The 16,231-nt window shown below is 53.5% G+C and overlaps 3 protein-coding genes across 3 annotated transcripts; all 3 read left to right on the plus strand.

Annotated features, from left to right (window-relative positions):
- Positions 1 to 1,189: 1,189 nt before the first annotated feature.
- Positions 1,190 to 3,148, plus strand: BDP81DRAFT_326518 (uncharacterized protein; the record flags this gene model as incomplete). The annotated part of the gene is made up of 3 exons (XM_060585072.1): positions 1,190 to 1,584; positions 1,640 to 1,992; positions 2,043 to 3,148. The coding sequence occupies 3 exons, from the start codon at positions 1,190 to 1,192 to the stop codon at positions 3,146 to 3,148; spliced, it is 1,854 nt and encodes a 617-aa protein (XP_060442178.1).
- A 1,959-nt stretch (positions 3,149 to 5,107) lies between these two features.
- On the plus strand, positions 5,108 to 8,521 carry BDP81DRAFT_463297 (exportin 1-like protein; the record flags this gene model as incomplete). The annotated part of the gene is made up of 3 exons (XM_060594002.1): positions 5,108 to 5,119; positions 5,409 to 6,948; positions 7,002 to 8,521. 3 exons carry the CDS (start codon positions 5,108 to 5,110, stop codon positions 8,519 to 8,521), a joined length of 3,072 nt encoding a protein of 1,023 aa, XP_060442179.1.
- A 1,933-nt stretch (positions 8,522 to 10,454) lies between these two features.
- Positions 10,455 to 12,906, plus strand: BDP81DRAFT_396952 (NADH:flavin oxidoreductase/NADH oxidase-like protein; the record flags this gene model as incomplete). The annotated part of the gene is made up of 3 exons (XM_060588256.1): positions 10,455 to 11,294; positions 11,368 to 11,718; positions 12,838 to 12,906. 3 exons carry the CDS (start codon positions 10,455 to 10,457, stop codon positions 12,904 to 12,906), a joined length of 1,260 nt encoding a protein of 419 aa, XP_060442180.1.
- Positions 12,907 to 16,231: the final 3,325 nt, after the last annotated feature.

Genomic DNA, 16,231 nt, shown 5'->3' on the forward strand with positions numbered 1-16,231 from the left:
GACCGTTATGGGCGCTAGACCTGATTGTTCTTGATCTCCTGTCGGTAGGCCGCTAGCACATGTCATTGTCCCGTCTAACGTCCACCATGTGCTGACTGGGAAGTGCAGATGGCGGACCAGCGGGACACCTGATGAGAGAGAGGAGGGCGGGTAGAGACAGACATCAAACCTTGAGACGAATTCTCCGTACTACCTAGGTACTCACCACAGCTACCTAGTGCATTGAATGTCTTAGCTTAAGTAAGGACGCCGCTTGAATGCTGAACCGGCGGTTGAAAGGGTTGGGGAACAAGGCAAGTTCAGACGGGATGGTGACTGGCGCGCTTTGCACGTGTAAAGTGCATAGGCAAGTTCTGAAGGCATACCTACCTTACCTACATCAAGGTGTTCAAACTTGCAAGTCTAGACTGTCGTGCCTCCCTGACATCCAAAAGGCATGTGGAGGTGGGGCAAAGAATGTTCCCCTCCTCCTCCTTCAATGCGGTCACTTTGCGGTGCCCCAAAAGCATGTGGCAGGAGTCAGGGCCTGCACTCTTCCCCAGCGATTCAGATTCAGATTCTGATTCAACCCGCTGTTTCTGTCTCCGGAGCCCCTCCATCATACATACGTTGGATTTGCCTTACCTAACTAAGGCAGAGGATCTTGGGCAAGTAGAGGTTGGCAGCAAATGCGACAAATGTCACTTCCAAAACCACAGCCTCTCATTGGGACTCTCTCGCCCATACCATTAATGTTCACTTGAACATTATTAGCAATTCCAGACTCTCGATGCCGAACTGCCCTTCACGAATTACCTAATCTTCGACATGGCTAAGGTAAAGTGGACGTTGGTCCAAGCTGCCAGGCCAGGGTATCCGTGCATGTCCAGATGGCAGGGGGTTCTTATCGATAACCCACTATCGAAATGCTGACTAAGATCTTTACCCGGTGCGTCCGCCTGGGGTCTGTCTGAGCTCCGCGTCGGTACCTGTCGCCCGACGGCGAGGAGTTCGCAACCTTGATCGCACGACATTCGTCAAACATATCGCACATTACCGCGGAACCATCTTCGATATTACCGCCTGTCGTCTGCCGGGATAGCATATACGACTAACCTCACAGCCAGTGCCGAAACGACCAGCGCCTCGGTCACTGGCGCATCTCCTTGCTGCCATAGAGTGACCTAGAGCCCGCTGCCATTCCGCGACCATGCCCTCTCGACGGGAACCACCCCCCCTCTCAGTTCGCTTGCCGACGGGCAATGCGCAACCCGAACTCCCTCCCATATCCGCCCTCTTCCTCATCGACTTTGACGTCAAAGCTGGCTATACCATTGTTTGGAAACAATCCGCTCCCGGAATCGAACTCGAGGGCCTCGTCGAGTATAAGAGCTTGCCTTCGGGTCTGCACACTGTCCCCGACGACCTGATATACTTTGTGCACGAGGGAGAACATGCTGGTCTCAGCGCTTTCATCAACACGCCATGCGACGAGGAGGAGGCTCGACATGCGCGCATGATTGCCGTCGGCGTCTTGGTGCCCCTCAGCTACGGCCGCCTAGGCCGCGCCTGGAGACATGCTGAAGGTCTCAAGGATATTGCATCGTAAGTGCACATTTGCGAGAGCAGGGTGGGAATATCGTTACTGACTATGTATCAGGAAATTGGCCCAAGATCGCAAGAATACCAGTCTTCTTGATGACTATTGGGAGAATAACAAGGCCAAAGAAGGGGCTGAACAAGAACGACCCCCGATGGAGTCCCCTTCTATCAGTTTCAGCTCTCAAGCCGCACAACCAAAAAAGTCGAACCATAATCGCAATCGCTCTGCATCAGACGGGGCTTCCTTACTGCCAAGCGGGCATCGACTGTCACCATATCACCCGGCCTGGAGCCTGACGACGTTGCTGGACACATTCGGGCCACTCATATTCCCTATTCACAGGGCAGCTCTGCTGAGGAGGCGCATATTAATATCGTGCCATGCGCCGGTGCGAGAGATTTGCAACTTTGGTACGTTGCCCCGAAAACTATCTTATGGCCCTCACTGACATCCGATCAAGTGTACAATATTTCTGTTCTTTCAAATATTCCCCAGACCGTGGCTGAGTTGTTGGCTCCTACATCGTCCTCCCAACGTCTGAGGCCGCTCTTCACCATTGGAGTTCACGATATTCCCTTCTTGGTGGAAGACTTTGAAGCTTCGAAGCGCCGGAAAGTCGACAGCAATGACGACCTGGCGGATGAGGCTGGCTCTGGATGGGTTGCTTGCACGACTGATAGTATCCTTGCCATGAAGGATACTCTGTGGGACATGCTCATCACCATGCCGCCACCGTATGCTCCCAACGCCAAGGAAAAGGCCTGGCCAACTGTGGAATGTCCTCGCGGTACGCCTGTGAAGGCAACACAGCGCGACCTGAGGCGGTTCCGTGCCCTGAAGGCTGGTCTGGCTAGGTTGTCACCAACAACGCCAAAGCCGATGACGGCTGAAAGCCCCCGGTCGGAGACTTCAACGAGCTTTAAGCTGACCACTGGCGCTTTCCCGGCTTCAGCTGTCGAGGGCGACGAAGCTCTGGACAAGATTGTCGAGCCATCAAGTTGGACAGCCTTGGCATACAGTGGATTTATGTGGTGGGCGAGCGCCGGTGAACAGGCACGGAGCGAAGAACAGGAGGAGGCGGCCCATGATGCGGCGCTGCTCGCGGACCTGGGTCTGATGCCCCACACACCGAGCATGTCGAAACCCATAGCGAGACCCCGGTCGTCGGCATCCGGTGGCATGGCTGACTCGACTGGATCCCTTGTCTCCCGGCCATTCGCTGGCGCCGAGAACGAAGAAGCAACAACGGAGCTCGCCGTCATTGCCTACTTCCATCGATTGACAGCGCAAATGCTTACGGTCATGGCTGATTTGGTGGAGAGTTCAGACGACCGCTACGAGGACGAGGATGATGAAGACGACGCCGATGATGTTCCTCTGAGGACCAACACTGAGTCGGATCAAAGCTCGGTGCGAGTTGGCAGCGATGCACTCGAGAGTATGGGTCTTGACGTGTGGAACACTCACGATGCGGAGTTTGTCAAGGAACTCATGAGCAAGTACTACGACCGAAGGCCGTACATTGAGGGCAAAGGTGTCGAGGTTTGCGGCGTCCGGGTTTGCTAAGTTTCCAACTGTTTGCGAGAGCGGCGATCTTGTTTTCTCCATTTGTGAACACTATCTCGTCCTCGCCTGTACGGGGGACGGCTTTTTTCAGATAAGGCACTCTGGATGGGCGTAATAACAGTGCTATGTCCCTATCCGTCTCAAAATCTGTTGCGGGCGTTTGGATAATTATCATTGGTCTTACTGGACGAACGTGTAGGAACACGTCTCTTGTACATGTCATGGACCTTCTAGAAGGTCAGCAGAATAGTTTCATCCGATATCAAAGAGCAACCGCAGCAGGGTCCTCTGTGACTATTGGTCGGTCTTTTACACATGCAGAAGCTCGGGATTGCAGTCCTGGGGAGATGTTGACACTCGGCTATACTCTGGGGCAGCCTTTTCATTGCTCACAACTCCGGCATCGAAATTCCGGGGATGCACGCATGTCTCTCGGGCAACCCTGAGCAGTCCCAGGGGAAATCCCAAAGATTGAGGTTGAACAGGGGAGCGCATGGATTAGTAGCGTAGATTTTAATAGGGCTGACCTGGATCACCCAAGCTGGGGGAGCGCACACTGTCGAAATGGTCAAAACGAGGGGTGAGGGGCAGTGGGAAAATAGTGGCGGTTGCGGATATTGTAGTGGGATGTTTGGCTTCTGGATCTTTCTACGGGTGATACAGCACACTACGGATACCTACTTCAGGCTAAGGTAAGAAGAGCCTTAGGCGCATCACAAACCTACCTTATGGAACAGCAATATCTCCGTCCGGATGACTGAAGACTTGGCCGATGATTTGCCGGGACATCACAGACACGTACTCCGTGGTGAGTGTACCTACGGGTATTGCAATAGCATCTTGGTTGGGCAGGATTCAAGAGCCCGGAGAGAAAGACAGAGGGGCGGACAGCAAGCCAGGAACCCCGCCCTCGGATTACCAGCGGAAAGACATGCCATAAAGAAGCTTGGCGCTTCTTTGCAGGCACTGCGCAGGGAGGTCCAGTGGGATGTGCTGTGCTTGCTTGGGGTGCTTGGCCCCTCATTGAAATTAGCTTCCTCGTAGGTCTTCAGTCGAGTCCACCTAGTCCGGCCGACAGGCATCAATCAGACTGAGGTGTCACGGTATTTAGTGTTTACGTTGTTCGTTGTTCGTTGTCCAGCTGTCCAGATGCCCACAGACCAAGAGTTGACCCCACTTGTTGTGCACGAGACTGAGGAGTGAACAGCGACCGACTTTTGGCCCCCCTTGAGATTGCAACTGGAAGAGAGGAAACAGACCGAGAGGGACCAACCTGGTAATTAATTACCTTAGTGTAGTGAGCGGGAAGCGCCAAAAAAAAAAAAAAAAAAAAAAAAAAAGGGAGCCCACCGACACCGACAGATACCACCTGCCACCACCGAGTCTTTCTGTCTTGTGGTGCTGTGATATCCCCTCAGCCTTGCACCACCCTCTCTTTTTCCTCTCCCACTCATTTCGCTCTCCCACTCATTTCGCTCTCCCAAACTTGCTCCCCCTCACCGACCGCTTCTGCACACAGAGGCCGACCGACGATCGCTTCGAGCACCTGCACAATTCACCTCGCCTGGATTGCATCTCGAACCTCACCTCGGCACCACCACCCCACCCCCCTCGTCTCCGACCAAAGTACTCCTCGTGTGTGTACAATCTCCCAACCAACCCGACATCCGCTGCCTCATTCGGTCTGCCTACGGTCTGAACAGTACTCTACTCCGTATCACCTATCATCTGTCGATCCGAACTGGGCCATGAGTTCTCGGTAGCTTCCACGTCGCCGCTTTTACCCCAAGCAAGAATGCTGAATGCACAGCTTGGAGGGCTGCCAGGATTATAGCAGCATTTCGATACCGAAGAAAAAAAAAATTAACTAGTCTTCGTCTACGGTCTCCCACATTGAACTTCTCTTGATCACCCTTCTACAATCCGCGACCTCTTTCGGGGGCAAACACCGTCTTGAACATGGACGCTCAGGTACGTTTGCAGCGCCTCTTTTGCGATTTACCGTGCGGCTATTCTGGTTGGGCTTGGGCTGCTCAAAATCGGCCGCCTTGCCCCGCCATTCCGACCTCCATCATCACCCCTCCTCCCTCTCCCACCAACGCCCGCTGCCTCCATGATCATGGTCTGACCGCCGCCGGCGGCCTTCTCTTCGTCGACATAAGCCTGCCACGGGAAGAGGGGGGCCTCTCACGATGACATGCCAAAGAGGACAATGGACCTCGTCGCACATGGACCAGAGCTGACTCCACTTGTCGCACAGATTGAGAACGCCGTCGAGGCCGCGTTCAACGTCGGTAGCGACCAAAACCTCAAGCAACAAGCCTTCGACTACCTGAACCAGCTGCGAGCCGACCCCCAAGGCTGGCAGGTCTGCACCACCCTCTTCACTAGATCACAACGCCCTTCCGAAGTCGTCCGCCTTTTCTGCTTGGAAGTGGTTAATTATGCGATTTACACACAAGGCCTCGACCGCAACAGCCTCTCGTGGCTAAAGGACAACCTCCTCGAATACGTCCGCAACATCTACGGCCAGAACCTGCAAGACCAGGTCGACCCCTCCCACCTGCAGAACAAGCTGTCGCAGACCCTTACCTACCTCTTCGTCTTCCTCTACAACGATGGCTGGGAGTCATTCATCGACGACTTCCTGGCTATTGCCAGCAGCCCCAACAACACGGCCGGTGTCGTTCTCTACTTGCGAATCATTGGTTCTGTTCACGACGAGATTGCCGACATGCTGTTGACGCGCAACAGCAACGATGCGAAGCGCAACACCGATTTGAAGGATCAGCTGCGAGAGCGTGACGTCCAGAAGATTGCTCAGTCATGGAAGGACTTGTTGGCGCAGTACTCGGGCCAGAGCGATGTCATTGTCGAAATGATTCTCAAGGTTATTGGCAAATGGATCAGTTGGATGGACATTTCCTTGATTGTCAACCAGGAAATGCTCAACCTCTTGCTTCCTGTTGTTGGACGGACAAATCAGTCTGGCAGCGAGGACAAGGTTCGGGACGCCGCCATTGACACCCTCACCGAGATTGTGGGCAAGAAGATGAGGGGGCCCGAGAAGATGGAACTAATTTCGTTCCTTAACCTGCGCGACATTGTGGCCCAGCTCATTGCCAGCGCCCCTCTGAGCGAGCTCAAGTCTACGCCTCAGTACGACACCGATCTCGCCGAGGCTGTTGCGAAGCTCGTCAACACCGTCATGGCCGACATTGTGCGCGCACTCGAGGACGGCCAGGCCACCGAAGACACCAGAGCCAAATCCGAGCAACACCTCCACGATTTCCTTCCCTTCCTCCTCCGATTCTTCTCTGACGAGTACGACGAGGTTTGCTCAACAGTCATCCCCTCTTTGACCGACCTCCTTACCCTCCTGCGAAAGGTCGGCGCCAACCTGCCTGCTTCTTACAAAGAGATGCTTCCTCCCATTCTTAACGCCATCATCATGAAGATGCGCTACGACGAGACCTCGAACTGGGGCGACGAAGACGAGCAAACGGATGAGGCCGAGTTCCAGGAGCTGCGGAAGCGGTTGCAAGTTCTCCAAAAGACTGTTGCAGCTGTAGACCAACAGCTTTACATCGATGTTCTCAGCAACCTCGTGTCTCAGACTTTCACAACGCTTGACCAGCAAGGGTCTCGGATGGATTGGAGAGATCTGGATCTTGCGCTCCACGAAATGTATCTGTTTGGCGAACTCGCGCTGCCTAACCAAGGGCTGGGCACCAAGAGCCAGCCCTCAAGCACGGCAACAGAACGACTGACCATCATGGTGACCAAGATGGTTGAGTCCGGTAAGTGACCTCCCTTCTCATCTGCTTGAGTCAAGTACCTGACAGCTTTATAGGAATTGCCAACTTCCCCCACCCAGCGATTCTGCTCCAGTACATGGAGATCTGTGTCCGATACTGGCAAGTGTTTGATGCCCGGCAAGAATACATCCCTCAGGTCCTGGAGAACTTTGTGCGGCTGGTTCACCATGACCACGTGCGCATCAAGACACGATCCTGGTATCTTTTCCAGAGATTTGTCAAATTCCTCAGAGCCCAGGTCGGCAATGTGGCAGAAACTGTCATCCAGTCCATCAGTGACCTCCTGCCAATCAAGGCTGAGGTCTCGGAGAGTAACGGAGACGATGACATGTCTTCAGATGAGTCTGACCACTCTGCGGACGCCTTATTCACAAGCCAGCTTTACTTGTTTGAGGCCATTGGTTGTATTGCGTCAACTGGAAGCACGCCAGCAGACAAACAGGCGTACTATGCCCGCCTTGTGTTGAATCCTTTGTTCAGTGACATGGAATCCCATCTGCCAAAGGCAAAGGCAAACGATGCCCAGGCCATTCTCCAAATACATCACATCATCTTGGCTCTCGGTCGCCTTGCCCATGGTTTCTCGGACTGGCAGCCCGGCAGCACATCTGTCCAGAACCGACCTCCCCCAGACAAGCTTGTGTCTGATGAATTCTCGAGAGCCGCCGAAGCCATTTTGATTGCCCTCAGCGAGTTGAACAACTCCACCGACATTCGCACTGCTTGCCGAGCATCCTTCTCCAAGTTGCTAGGCGTTCTCGGATCCGCTGTGCTGCCGCAGCTCCCTCAGTGGATCGAAGGATTCCTGTCCCAAAGCTCCTCCAAGGACGAGATGGCCATTTTCCTACGACTGCTTGACCAGATTGTCTTTGGCTTCAAAACGGAGATTTACAATGTTCTGAACATGCTTCTCACTCCCTTGCTGCAGAGGATCTTTGCCGGCCTGTCCGAACCAGTCACCGGTACAGACGACGAGATTCAGCTTGGCGAGTTGCGGAGGGAATACTTGTCCTTCCTGCTGGTCATCCTGAACAACGAACTCCAGTCCGTCTTCATCAGCGAGGCCAACCAGGGCTTCTTCGAGTCACTCATCAACTCTGTCATCACCCTCGGCCGCACCCTCGTAGCGGAGAACATCGGACCCAGTCGGCTGGCCTTTAGTGTTTTGGCACGCATGGTGGTTGTCTGGGGCGGTCCCGACTGCGCAAAGATCGCCGAGAACCCAGAGGCGCCCAGCGGTTCCCCGAACCCGACCATCCCGGGCTTCGACCGCTTCATGATTGACCGCTTCCACCCGCTCTGCTGGGAAGTCTTCCAGGACCCCAACTTTAGGCCGCACAACGATGCGCAGAGCAAGCAGGTCCTCAACGAGATCGCCGGCCTCGAGCAGGCTATTTACCTGAAGACGGGAGAGATGTTTATCCAGCACCTCCAGTCATCCCTGTTCCCGCATCTGGGCATCGACGGATCCGACTTTTTGAGGTCCATGTCGACGTCCACGGACAGAAAGGGATTCTCGAGTTACTTGCAGGGGCTTCTGAAGAGCCGTAGGTAGATGGGCGAAATGGTGTAGGGCATGCCAAATGGCAGAAGGGTGGTACGAAGTCGAAGGGCTGGTAGGTATGCTGTGGAAAACGCGTTATAAAGCGTATGAATGGAAAGGGGAGGAGGGTTCATTGATGGGGGCAAAGGCGATTAGGAATCTCTCTCTCTCTCTCTCTCTCTGTCTCTCTCTCTCTTCCTCTCTTATCTTGGCCACTTTTCTTTGTTTAACATATCCACTGGCCGCATCGCCTTGGAGTTTTGAGGGAGGCATTAGAGATTAAATGACACAAATGACAAAAAGAAAGAATCATGTTTCTCACCCGAATGTGTGTGATTGCTATGGGTGTTGACGATGTCTCGTCCATGCTTTTGTGACCTAAGATGAGAAGACGACCAAGTATCCATATGGTGAGATGCGGAAAAAGGATTATAAATAAAGCTAGTAAACATTCTCAATAATTATGTCATTACTTACCTATATTACTACTATTCCGAACAAGTCGAATTGCCCCAGCCTCTTTTGGGCTATTACGAGTGCCCAGTACACCGTAAGACACAACGGTGTTTACTGAAGGACTTGTATAGGTCTAAAGTCCACCGTTGGCAACGAAAACCTATAACCTTTTCTACCCCTACCCTTGAGAGTCGAAGGCTTTTCTGCCTACTCTTCACCTCGTATATGCCAAGGTAAATGGTCTACAGTACCAAGGATGTATTATATAGAGCCCGCGTAGCGGCCCCCCAGAGGGCTCTGGGATTCTAAGGGGCTTGCCCCTGGTATTAACGGGGAGAGAATAGGTAGTTGGGTATGGGCCGTGTATCTGTATGGGCGGTTAGGTAGTATGCAAGAAAAGGCAAGGTACATATGGGCTTGGCTTTGCTTCTTTTTTTTTTTTTTTTTGCCAGGAGAATCCTTTCAGCGTTCAACGTGACTTGTCAAAGGACCCCTTGGCTGTTACTTTGTTCGCTCGCACGTATTCGTGGGGGCACGATACGTGAACTAGCACAAGAGCGTCAAGTGACTTAAAGTAAACCAGCCAAGGGGCTTCTCCTTCTAAACATTCCAGAACAAGGAGAAAAAAAGGGCCAAGCTACGTTTTCTTATTTTACCTGGTTCAAGAGAAACCTTACTCAACCCAAACCACCTGAGAAAACCCATGACATGCAAAACAAAAGGGTTTACTTGTATGAACAGTCTCTACTTAAACCAAACCACAAAAGAGAGTAAACTCCTTTTCCAACCTTATGAGGACTCGAGAGCTCTAGAGATTTACGAGTCTTTAAGTACTTCTCGAGTTTCCTACGACTCTCGATTCAAAAATTTGCCCTACTTCCAAGTTCTAGTGCCGAGGCAAACCTGCATTTCTTCAGCAATGCGTTGCGTTTGCCGCAGTGGATTCGTTTTTTCCAGGTCTTTGCTCCTCCTCCGTCTCGGACGAAGTTGCGCGGTCTAGCACCTAGATAGGCACTTGGCCATTAACCTGATTCTAGACCCAGGCACAGGAACGGTATTCGGAATTCCCAGCGGAGAGAGCCAGGACAAATCCACACGATGTGCGCAACCCTTTCTGCCATGGATTCTGAATGGGACGGACCACAGATAGAGATCCACACGTTTGCTGTCGAAGGGCCCCTCCCCGAGGATCTGGTCGTTCCATATGTAGGGCCTGGCGCGCAAGTCAAGTATCGACTTCTGCTTCCCCTACTACCATCCAATCGAGTGAGCTGTTGAGTCTGAAGCCGTCACGAATATTATTTTCACCCGTGAATCATTACTCTGTGGCAGATCGGATCCCATCGAGAGAAAGTCGTCAGCAATCAAAACCTCACAATGCCTCCCCGTTATCCCGGCAGAGAGGATGTCGACCCGACACCTCTGGCCCAGCCGCTGAGCTTTCCCCTTCTCGACGACCGTCGCCCCCAACCGCCTCATGAAGGGCGCCATGTCGGAGCGCGTGGCAACATGGGACGTCGCCGACGTCTCCAAGCGCGGTGCCCCCACCAAAGAGCTCCCGAACCTCTACCGCAACTGGGGCACCGGCCGCTGGGGCATCCTCCTCTCCGGCAACATCATGATCGACCCGGGCCACCTCGAGGCACCCGGGAACCCAGCCATCTCGCTCGACCACCAGCCAGTCGAGGGTGACGAGCGCTTCGAGACGTGGCGCCGCATAGCCGCGGCGACCAAGGCCCAAGGCTCTCTTTTCCTCGCACAAGTCGGCCACCCGGGACGCCAGGTCATCAGCGCCATCCAGCCGAACCCCGTCTCCGCCACGGACGTGCAGCTGGTGACGGACTTTGGGGGCATGACGTTCGCCAAGCCGCACGCGGCGACGGTGGAGGAGATCAAGAAGCTCACGGAAGGGTTCGTGCACTGCGCGGCGTACCTCGAAAAGGCCGGCTTCGACGGCATCCAGCTCCACGGCGCACACGGCTACCTGATGGCGCAGTCCCTCTCGCAGACGACCAACAAGCGGACGGACGAGTACGGCGGTTCGCTGCGGAACCGCGCGCGCTTCATTACTGACGTTGCCGACGCCATCCGCGCGCGGACGGGTCCCGGGTTCGTCATGGGCATCAAGATTAACAGCGTCGAGTTCCAGGAGTCCGGGTTCACGACCGACGAAGCCGCGGAGCTATGCCAGCTCCTAGAACAGCACAAGTTCGACTTTGTCGAGCTCAGCGGTGGCACGTACGAGAAGTCGGGGTGGCACCACCAGAGGGACAGCACAAGGGCCCGCGAGGCCTTCTTCCTCGACTTCGCGGAGAAGATTGTGCCGCACGTGAGCAAGACCAGGACCTATGTTACGGGCGGCGTCCGCTCGCTCGGTCGGCGCCATGCTTGGCATCTTGCAGGCTGGGCTCGATGGTGTGGGCATCGGGCGGCTTGCTTGTGCGGAGCCGAGGTTGCCAAAGGACATATTCGAGAACGGCGTCAAGAGTTGCCTCAAGCCCCTGTTCGACGAGCAGGACTTTGGTCTTGGAGTTGCCATGGCGGGAACGCAGATGCTGCAGATGGGTCACAACGAGGAGCCCATGGACCCGTCAGATCAGAAGTCGACAGAGGGCTTGGTGAAGTACCTCACAGCTTGGAAAGCTCGGGTGGCTGAAAGCAAAGGGCAGCTGTACGGCTTCGTCAGGCTGGAGTCGGTTCCCGTGTTCCCGTGTTCCCGTGTTCCCGTATGGGAATGTTGCCCCGGCAAGATTGTAATTGGAGTCTCGGTCGTCGTAGGTGTTCCGTCGTTGCCTATCCGTATACGAAAGGGATATCAGAGTTCGTACTACCGAGAAATGTCTTAGTTTCTACCGAGACATGGTATGATTGCGTTTTGTGACATGCCTGGAAGACATGGCGTTGTGTGTAAGGTACCTATTTAGACAATGTCTGATCAGACGCGCGGATAGGCAAGAGCCAAGGGGTTCTAAGAAACATTCGCTGTGGCAATTGCCTACGAGAAGCCTGCCACTCTGAATAAAATCTTGTAACAAAAATTGTGCCCTGAGACGCGATTGTAGATGCCATTGAGAGCCGTATGACTAGGAAATATGCCGTGAACCCCTTGCGTATGGTTCATTTGAGCCCTCGCAAGTAAACCGTGGTAATACCTTACCTCAACTGTTCAAGAGGTTGGTTAGTGACCAGACAGAATGTCATGTCAAACTGAGCACGCGGAGCACCGGAGCTTCGACTGGCGTGAAACTGTCAGTAAACCTGAAGGTTCTCGAGCCTTTTTGGTCCCAATGTATATCTTGTTGTACGTGCTCAAGAGATACACATGGATGGAAGAATTAGTCGAAAAAGAAGTAGGGCAGGATGCTTGCCGGTATAGAGTGATGTGGGCAGAGGAGGGATGGAAATGTAGACGACGCCATCAACGAGAATGTTCGCCGCTTGAACCATCTCCTTCAGTCATGTAAGCCCGGGCAGAACAGAGTAAACAACTCGCAGATTTGGAGTTCGTGAGCGGCCCTGAAGTTTGCATACACTACTTAGAGTGTATGCAGATTGAAACTCTGGGATCGGTTGGCAGTGGCACACACTCGGCCCGCGAGCAGCGTTCCTCACAATGACGGTGCTGAGAGCATTACTCCTTTTGGGATTTTGCGGGGTCAGAGGTGGGTTTCGAAAAATTGCCCGAGATTTACTCTTCGTATGGCCGGATTGCTCCTCTCTTTTTACCTTTGATCCACGAGGAAGCTCAACGTCGCGTATTGGACGAGATTATAGTGTATAATCAGCCTGTGGAGCGAGAACAACTGGGTCTAGTTCCCACTTGCCTAGAAGAGAGACAGTCCTTCCACGGGTATCGCGTACCAGGTCTACAGAGCTCGGCCCTCCTCGTCTTCCCACCCCTCGCCCGCCCCACCTACGTACCCAGTACTTCGAGCGGTTAGGCGCTGGGCACAAAAATTCAACTTCGCTATATCGAAGTCATCTCGTCCACGATTTTCTAGCCACATTTAATACAAGTACACAACGCCCACCACACCTAGTCCTTAGAATAATATAGCGATTTCAAGGTCAGATCTGGGCTAAAAAATCGATTTGAGTAATCAAAATTTAAATTTTCGTAGAATTCACGTTACTATCGCGGTTTTTTTTTTTTTGTTATTTTGGTATGATTAAAGGTACATATTTAGCCCGTGCGTAGAAATAAAAGAGTAACCGGCTCAAGTCACTCGGACCGTAAACCCCTTAAGCGGAGCAGAGGGGTAGCAGTCGAAAGGCCCCGCGAATTGTAGGCTTGGTACGCGATACCCTTCCACGACTCGAAATAGCACATTGAATCCATCTCGTTTCTGAGTTGTCGCACCGCTTCCGATGAAGAAGAGGATAGTGATAGGCAACCGGTATGAAGATCCGAGAAGATTGGCTGCATGATCTACGAGTTGATGTGGCGCCGAGCGTCTGGTGAAGCGGAGCAGCATGGTTTATCCATCTCTACAGATCCATGGATGATCGGAAGTTTTGAAAAACGACCGGAGGATCAGCAGGAACAAGTTTCGGCTGCTTGTATTCGTACGTGACGGATTTCAACGAAACCTTCAACCCGGGTTGAATTGACGCTTTTCACCGACAGTCTGGTAAGGGACAATGCTCTTCATGCACCAAACATGATGAAGTACGCCTCTTCTTGCACGCTACTGCCCGTCCAGCCCATGGCGCTCGCCTGGAAATTGCGTTTTCTCTTGGAAAGTGGTCGTCCTGCTGGCCTGGTGATCGGTCAAGATGCGGGAAAACAAGGTATGGCCCGGTGGCGTGTGGCAGTGTGGCCACGAAGGTCGTGTGGCCAAATTGCAGTCGACCCGATGAGGCCGCTGGGGAGATGGAGGGAGGAAGAGAGCAGCTAGAGCCGAGCCCAAGTTTGCAATGGCGTGGCCCCGGGGTGCTCGACCTTGGCCGTGTGTAGCGTATTCACAGGGTGGCCGCACTGAGTCGCGGCTGATTAAGGTTATCATTGCTCCTTGAGTCCTGTCGAACGAATCTGGTTTTTGTTTCCAGTGGCCCTTTGACGGAAAGTAGCCGCGGACGTTGATATCATGCCCATAATCAAGCACTTTCGGCCGACCATCGGTCAGTGCCCACTGCGCCGTTTACTTCGTAGGTATTCGTACGGGTAGAGCAGGGTATATGTGACGTCACAAGGGTTGAAGCAGCATGGGATGGCGGGTTGAGGGAGCATCAGACGATCTTGTGCATCCATAGTGGTGAAACGCGCGAAGGCCAGCTCGCTGGAGCCCTTGGCCTGCCTCGTGGGGCCTGTTAAGATACCGCTGATGATAACCAACAAGGATGTGTCGATTATGCAATTTTGCAAAGGGTTGGACTTTCGAGACTCGAGCCAATTCTTCTGTGTAGCCATACCGGGGGTATTTGCTCATTGCATCGAAGAAGCCGTCACACAATGTCGCGGTTGGGCGTTGCGCAACTCTCATTAAGTAATTGAAGCACGAGCATTCGATCAATAGAGAGAACCAGTAGCGCTGCGACCTGTCGATGAGGCGGCGTCCAGACAACACTGCCAAGACGTCGTGGCATCCAAGCTGTCAGTCGGTGGTGGCTGGTCTAGTGAAGAGAAAAGAAGTCGGGGCTAAGCCGGTGCGAGCGGCATCATGAAGTGCCGGGGCGGTCAAGAGAGAGGATTTGGAGATTAAGATTGGCTTTTTGAGCTTGAAAACACACGGGCAGTGGTCCGTGATTCTGACGTGTTGACAATGCTGATCTACTTCGTAGCGACGCTGGATGAAGCCGCGGAGGATTTTCGCTGACAGTGGACGGTCATCGAGGGACACAGGGATTGACAGGGGAAAAGAGGCTTGGAGATCCAGAGGGGGGGCCGGTTCGACTGCGGCCAGGGTCTGTTCAACCAATGTCAATCCCTGTAGGCTTTACATATCGCCTGTCGATTCTCGAGTCGGTATCCGTATCTCGAGTCCTGTGTGAGAGTCTGCTCTGGCTCTGGCGCCCCCGACTCCCGCGGCTCCGTACATCGTGTGAGTGTCACGGATACCGTGTCGTGGGCCGTGGGCCGTGGGCCGTGGTCGTGTTGGGTGACAGTTTTCTCCTCTTGGAAATACGGGGATGATTTGCCGTGTGGCCTACTGAATAGTGATGGATACCAACTAAGTGGCTCCCTTTTTTGAGTGATAGCCATCAGCAGGAAATTAGACCGCCATGGAGTTAGAGGGAAGTTGTTCGTGGAAAGGAAAAGGATTGACGATTCAAGACTGAAAAGGGGAAGTTGTGAACATCATTTGCGCTTTCTGGCTTGTGCGGGAATAGCTACGTATCTTGCGGACACGTACCACTCAGCGATGAACCCAGCACGTGCCGGGTACGTAGATACGTACAGAGTTGGGATGTTGAAATGTTTTGGGAAACAACCCGCAGCTTGTTCCTGCATTAGTTCGAGGAACCAAATGTTTGTGCTACGCCCTCGAGTTATGCCAGCTTTGTGCAACTAAGGTACTGCGTAGATTACCCCGTACCCCTGGCCAACTGTCAGACTTTCTTTCCAAAATGTTCAGGGTCAATCAACAAAGGGTGAGGGGCAAAGCACAGGCACAGGGCACAAGGCACAACAAGGCTTTGCCAAGGGGAACCGCTACCCCTGCCTTCTGGCTCGAGGATGCCTCTCTCTCCTCTTTTGGCGGAGAACCCTGTTCCTCGTCTTCGCTCTCTCTCTGCTGTTCTCTGTTCTAATATGTTCTGTTCAGGTTCTGTCACTGTCGACTCCCGCTGACGCTGCTGCACCTCTCATCGAGTACTCCCTCCTTTTGGTGAGATGATCGTCCTTCACTCCACGTTTCGGTGCATTCCCGCCGCCCATCATCTCTCTCAGCTGGGCGGCCTCGCTGCCTCAGCACTCAGCCCTTCCGCTCCTTTGTCCCGTCTATCCAGTCATAGCTCCGAATGTTCTCAAGACGACTAACGCAGCGGATTGTCTCTCCCTACGGAACATTCTCTCCCTAACTACGAACATGAAGCCAGTCTCTTGGTCTCATCCACAGCAGCGTGGTCTCGCTCGCTCCCGCATTCCTCAGGCAAACCTTTTCTCAACCCCCTCCGATCTCTCGTCTCACAAAAGTAAAAGTGCTGCCCTGGATGCATCTCGGAGACTGACGACCACTTTGTCCAGCCGACGAGACAGGGCAAGGCGAGGCGACTGAGCGAAATAACGACGGCCTGGATCTGCGAAACTACGGATACTCAGTCACT

This window comes from Colletotrichum phormii (assembly GCF_030913505.1).
Source record: "Colletotrichum phormii strain CBS 102054 chromosome Unknown BDP81scaffold_17, whole genome shotgun sequence".
Classification (NCBI taxonomy): domain Eukaryota; kingdom Fungi; phylum Ascomycota; class Sordariomycetes; order Glomerellales; family Glomerellaceae; genus Colletotrichum; species Colletotrichum phormii.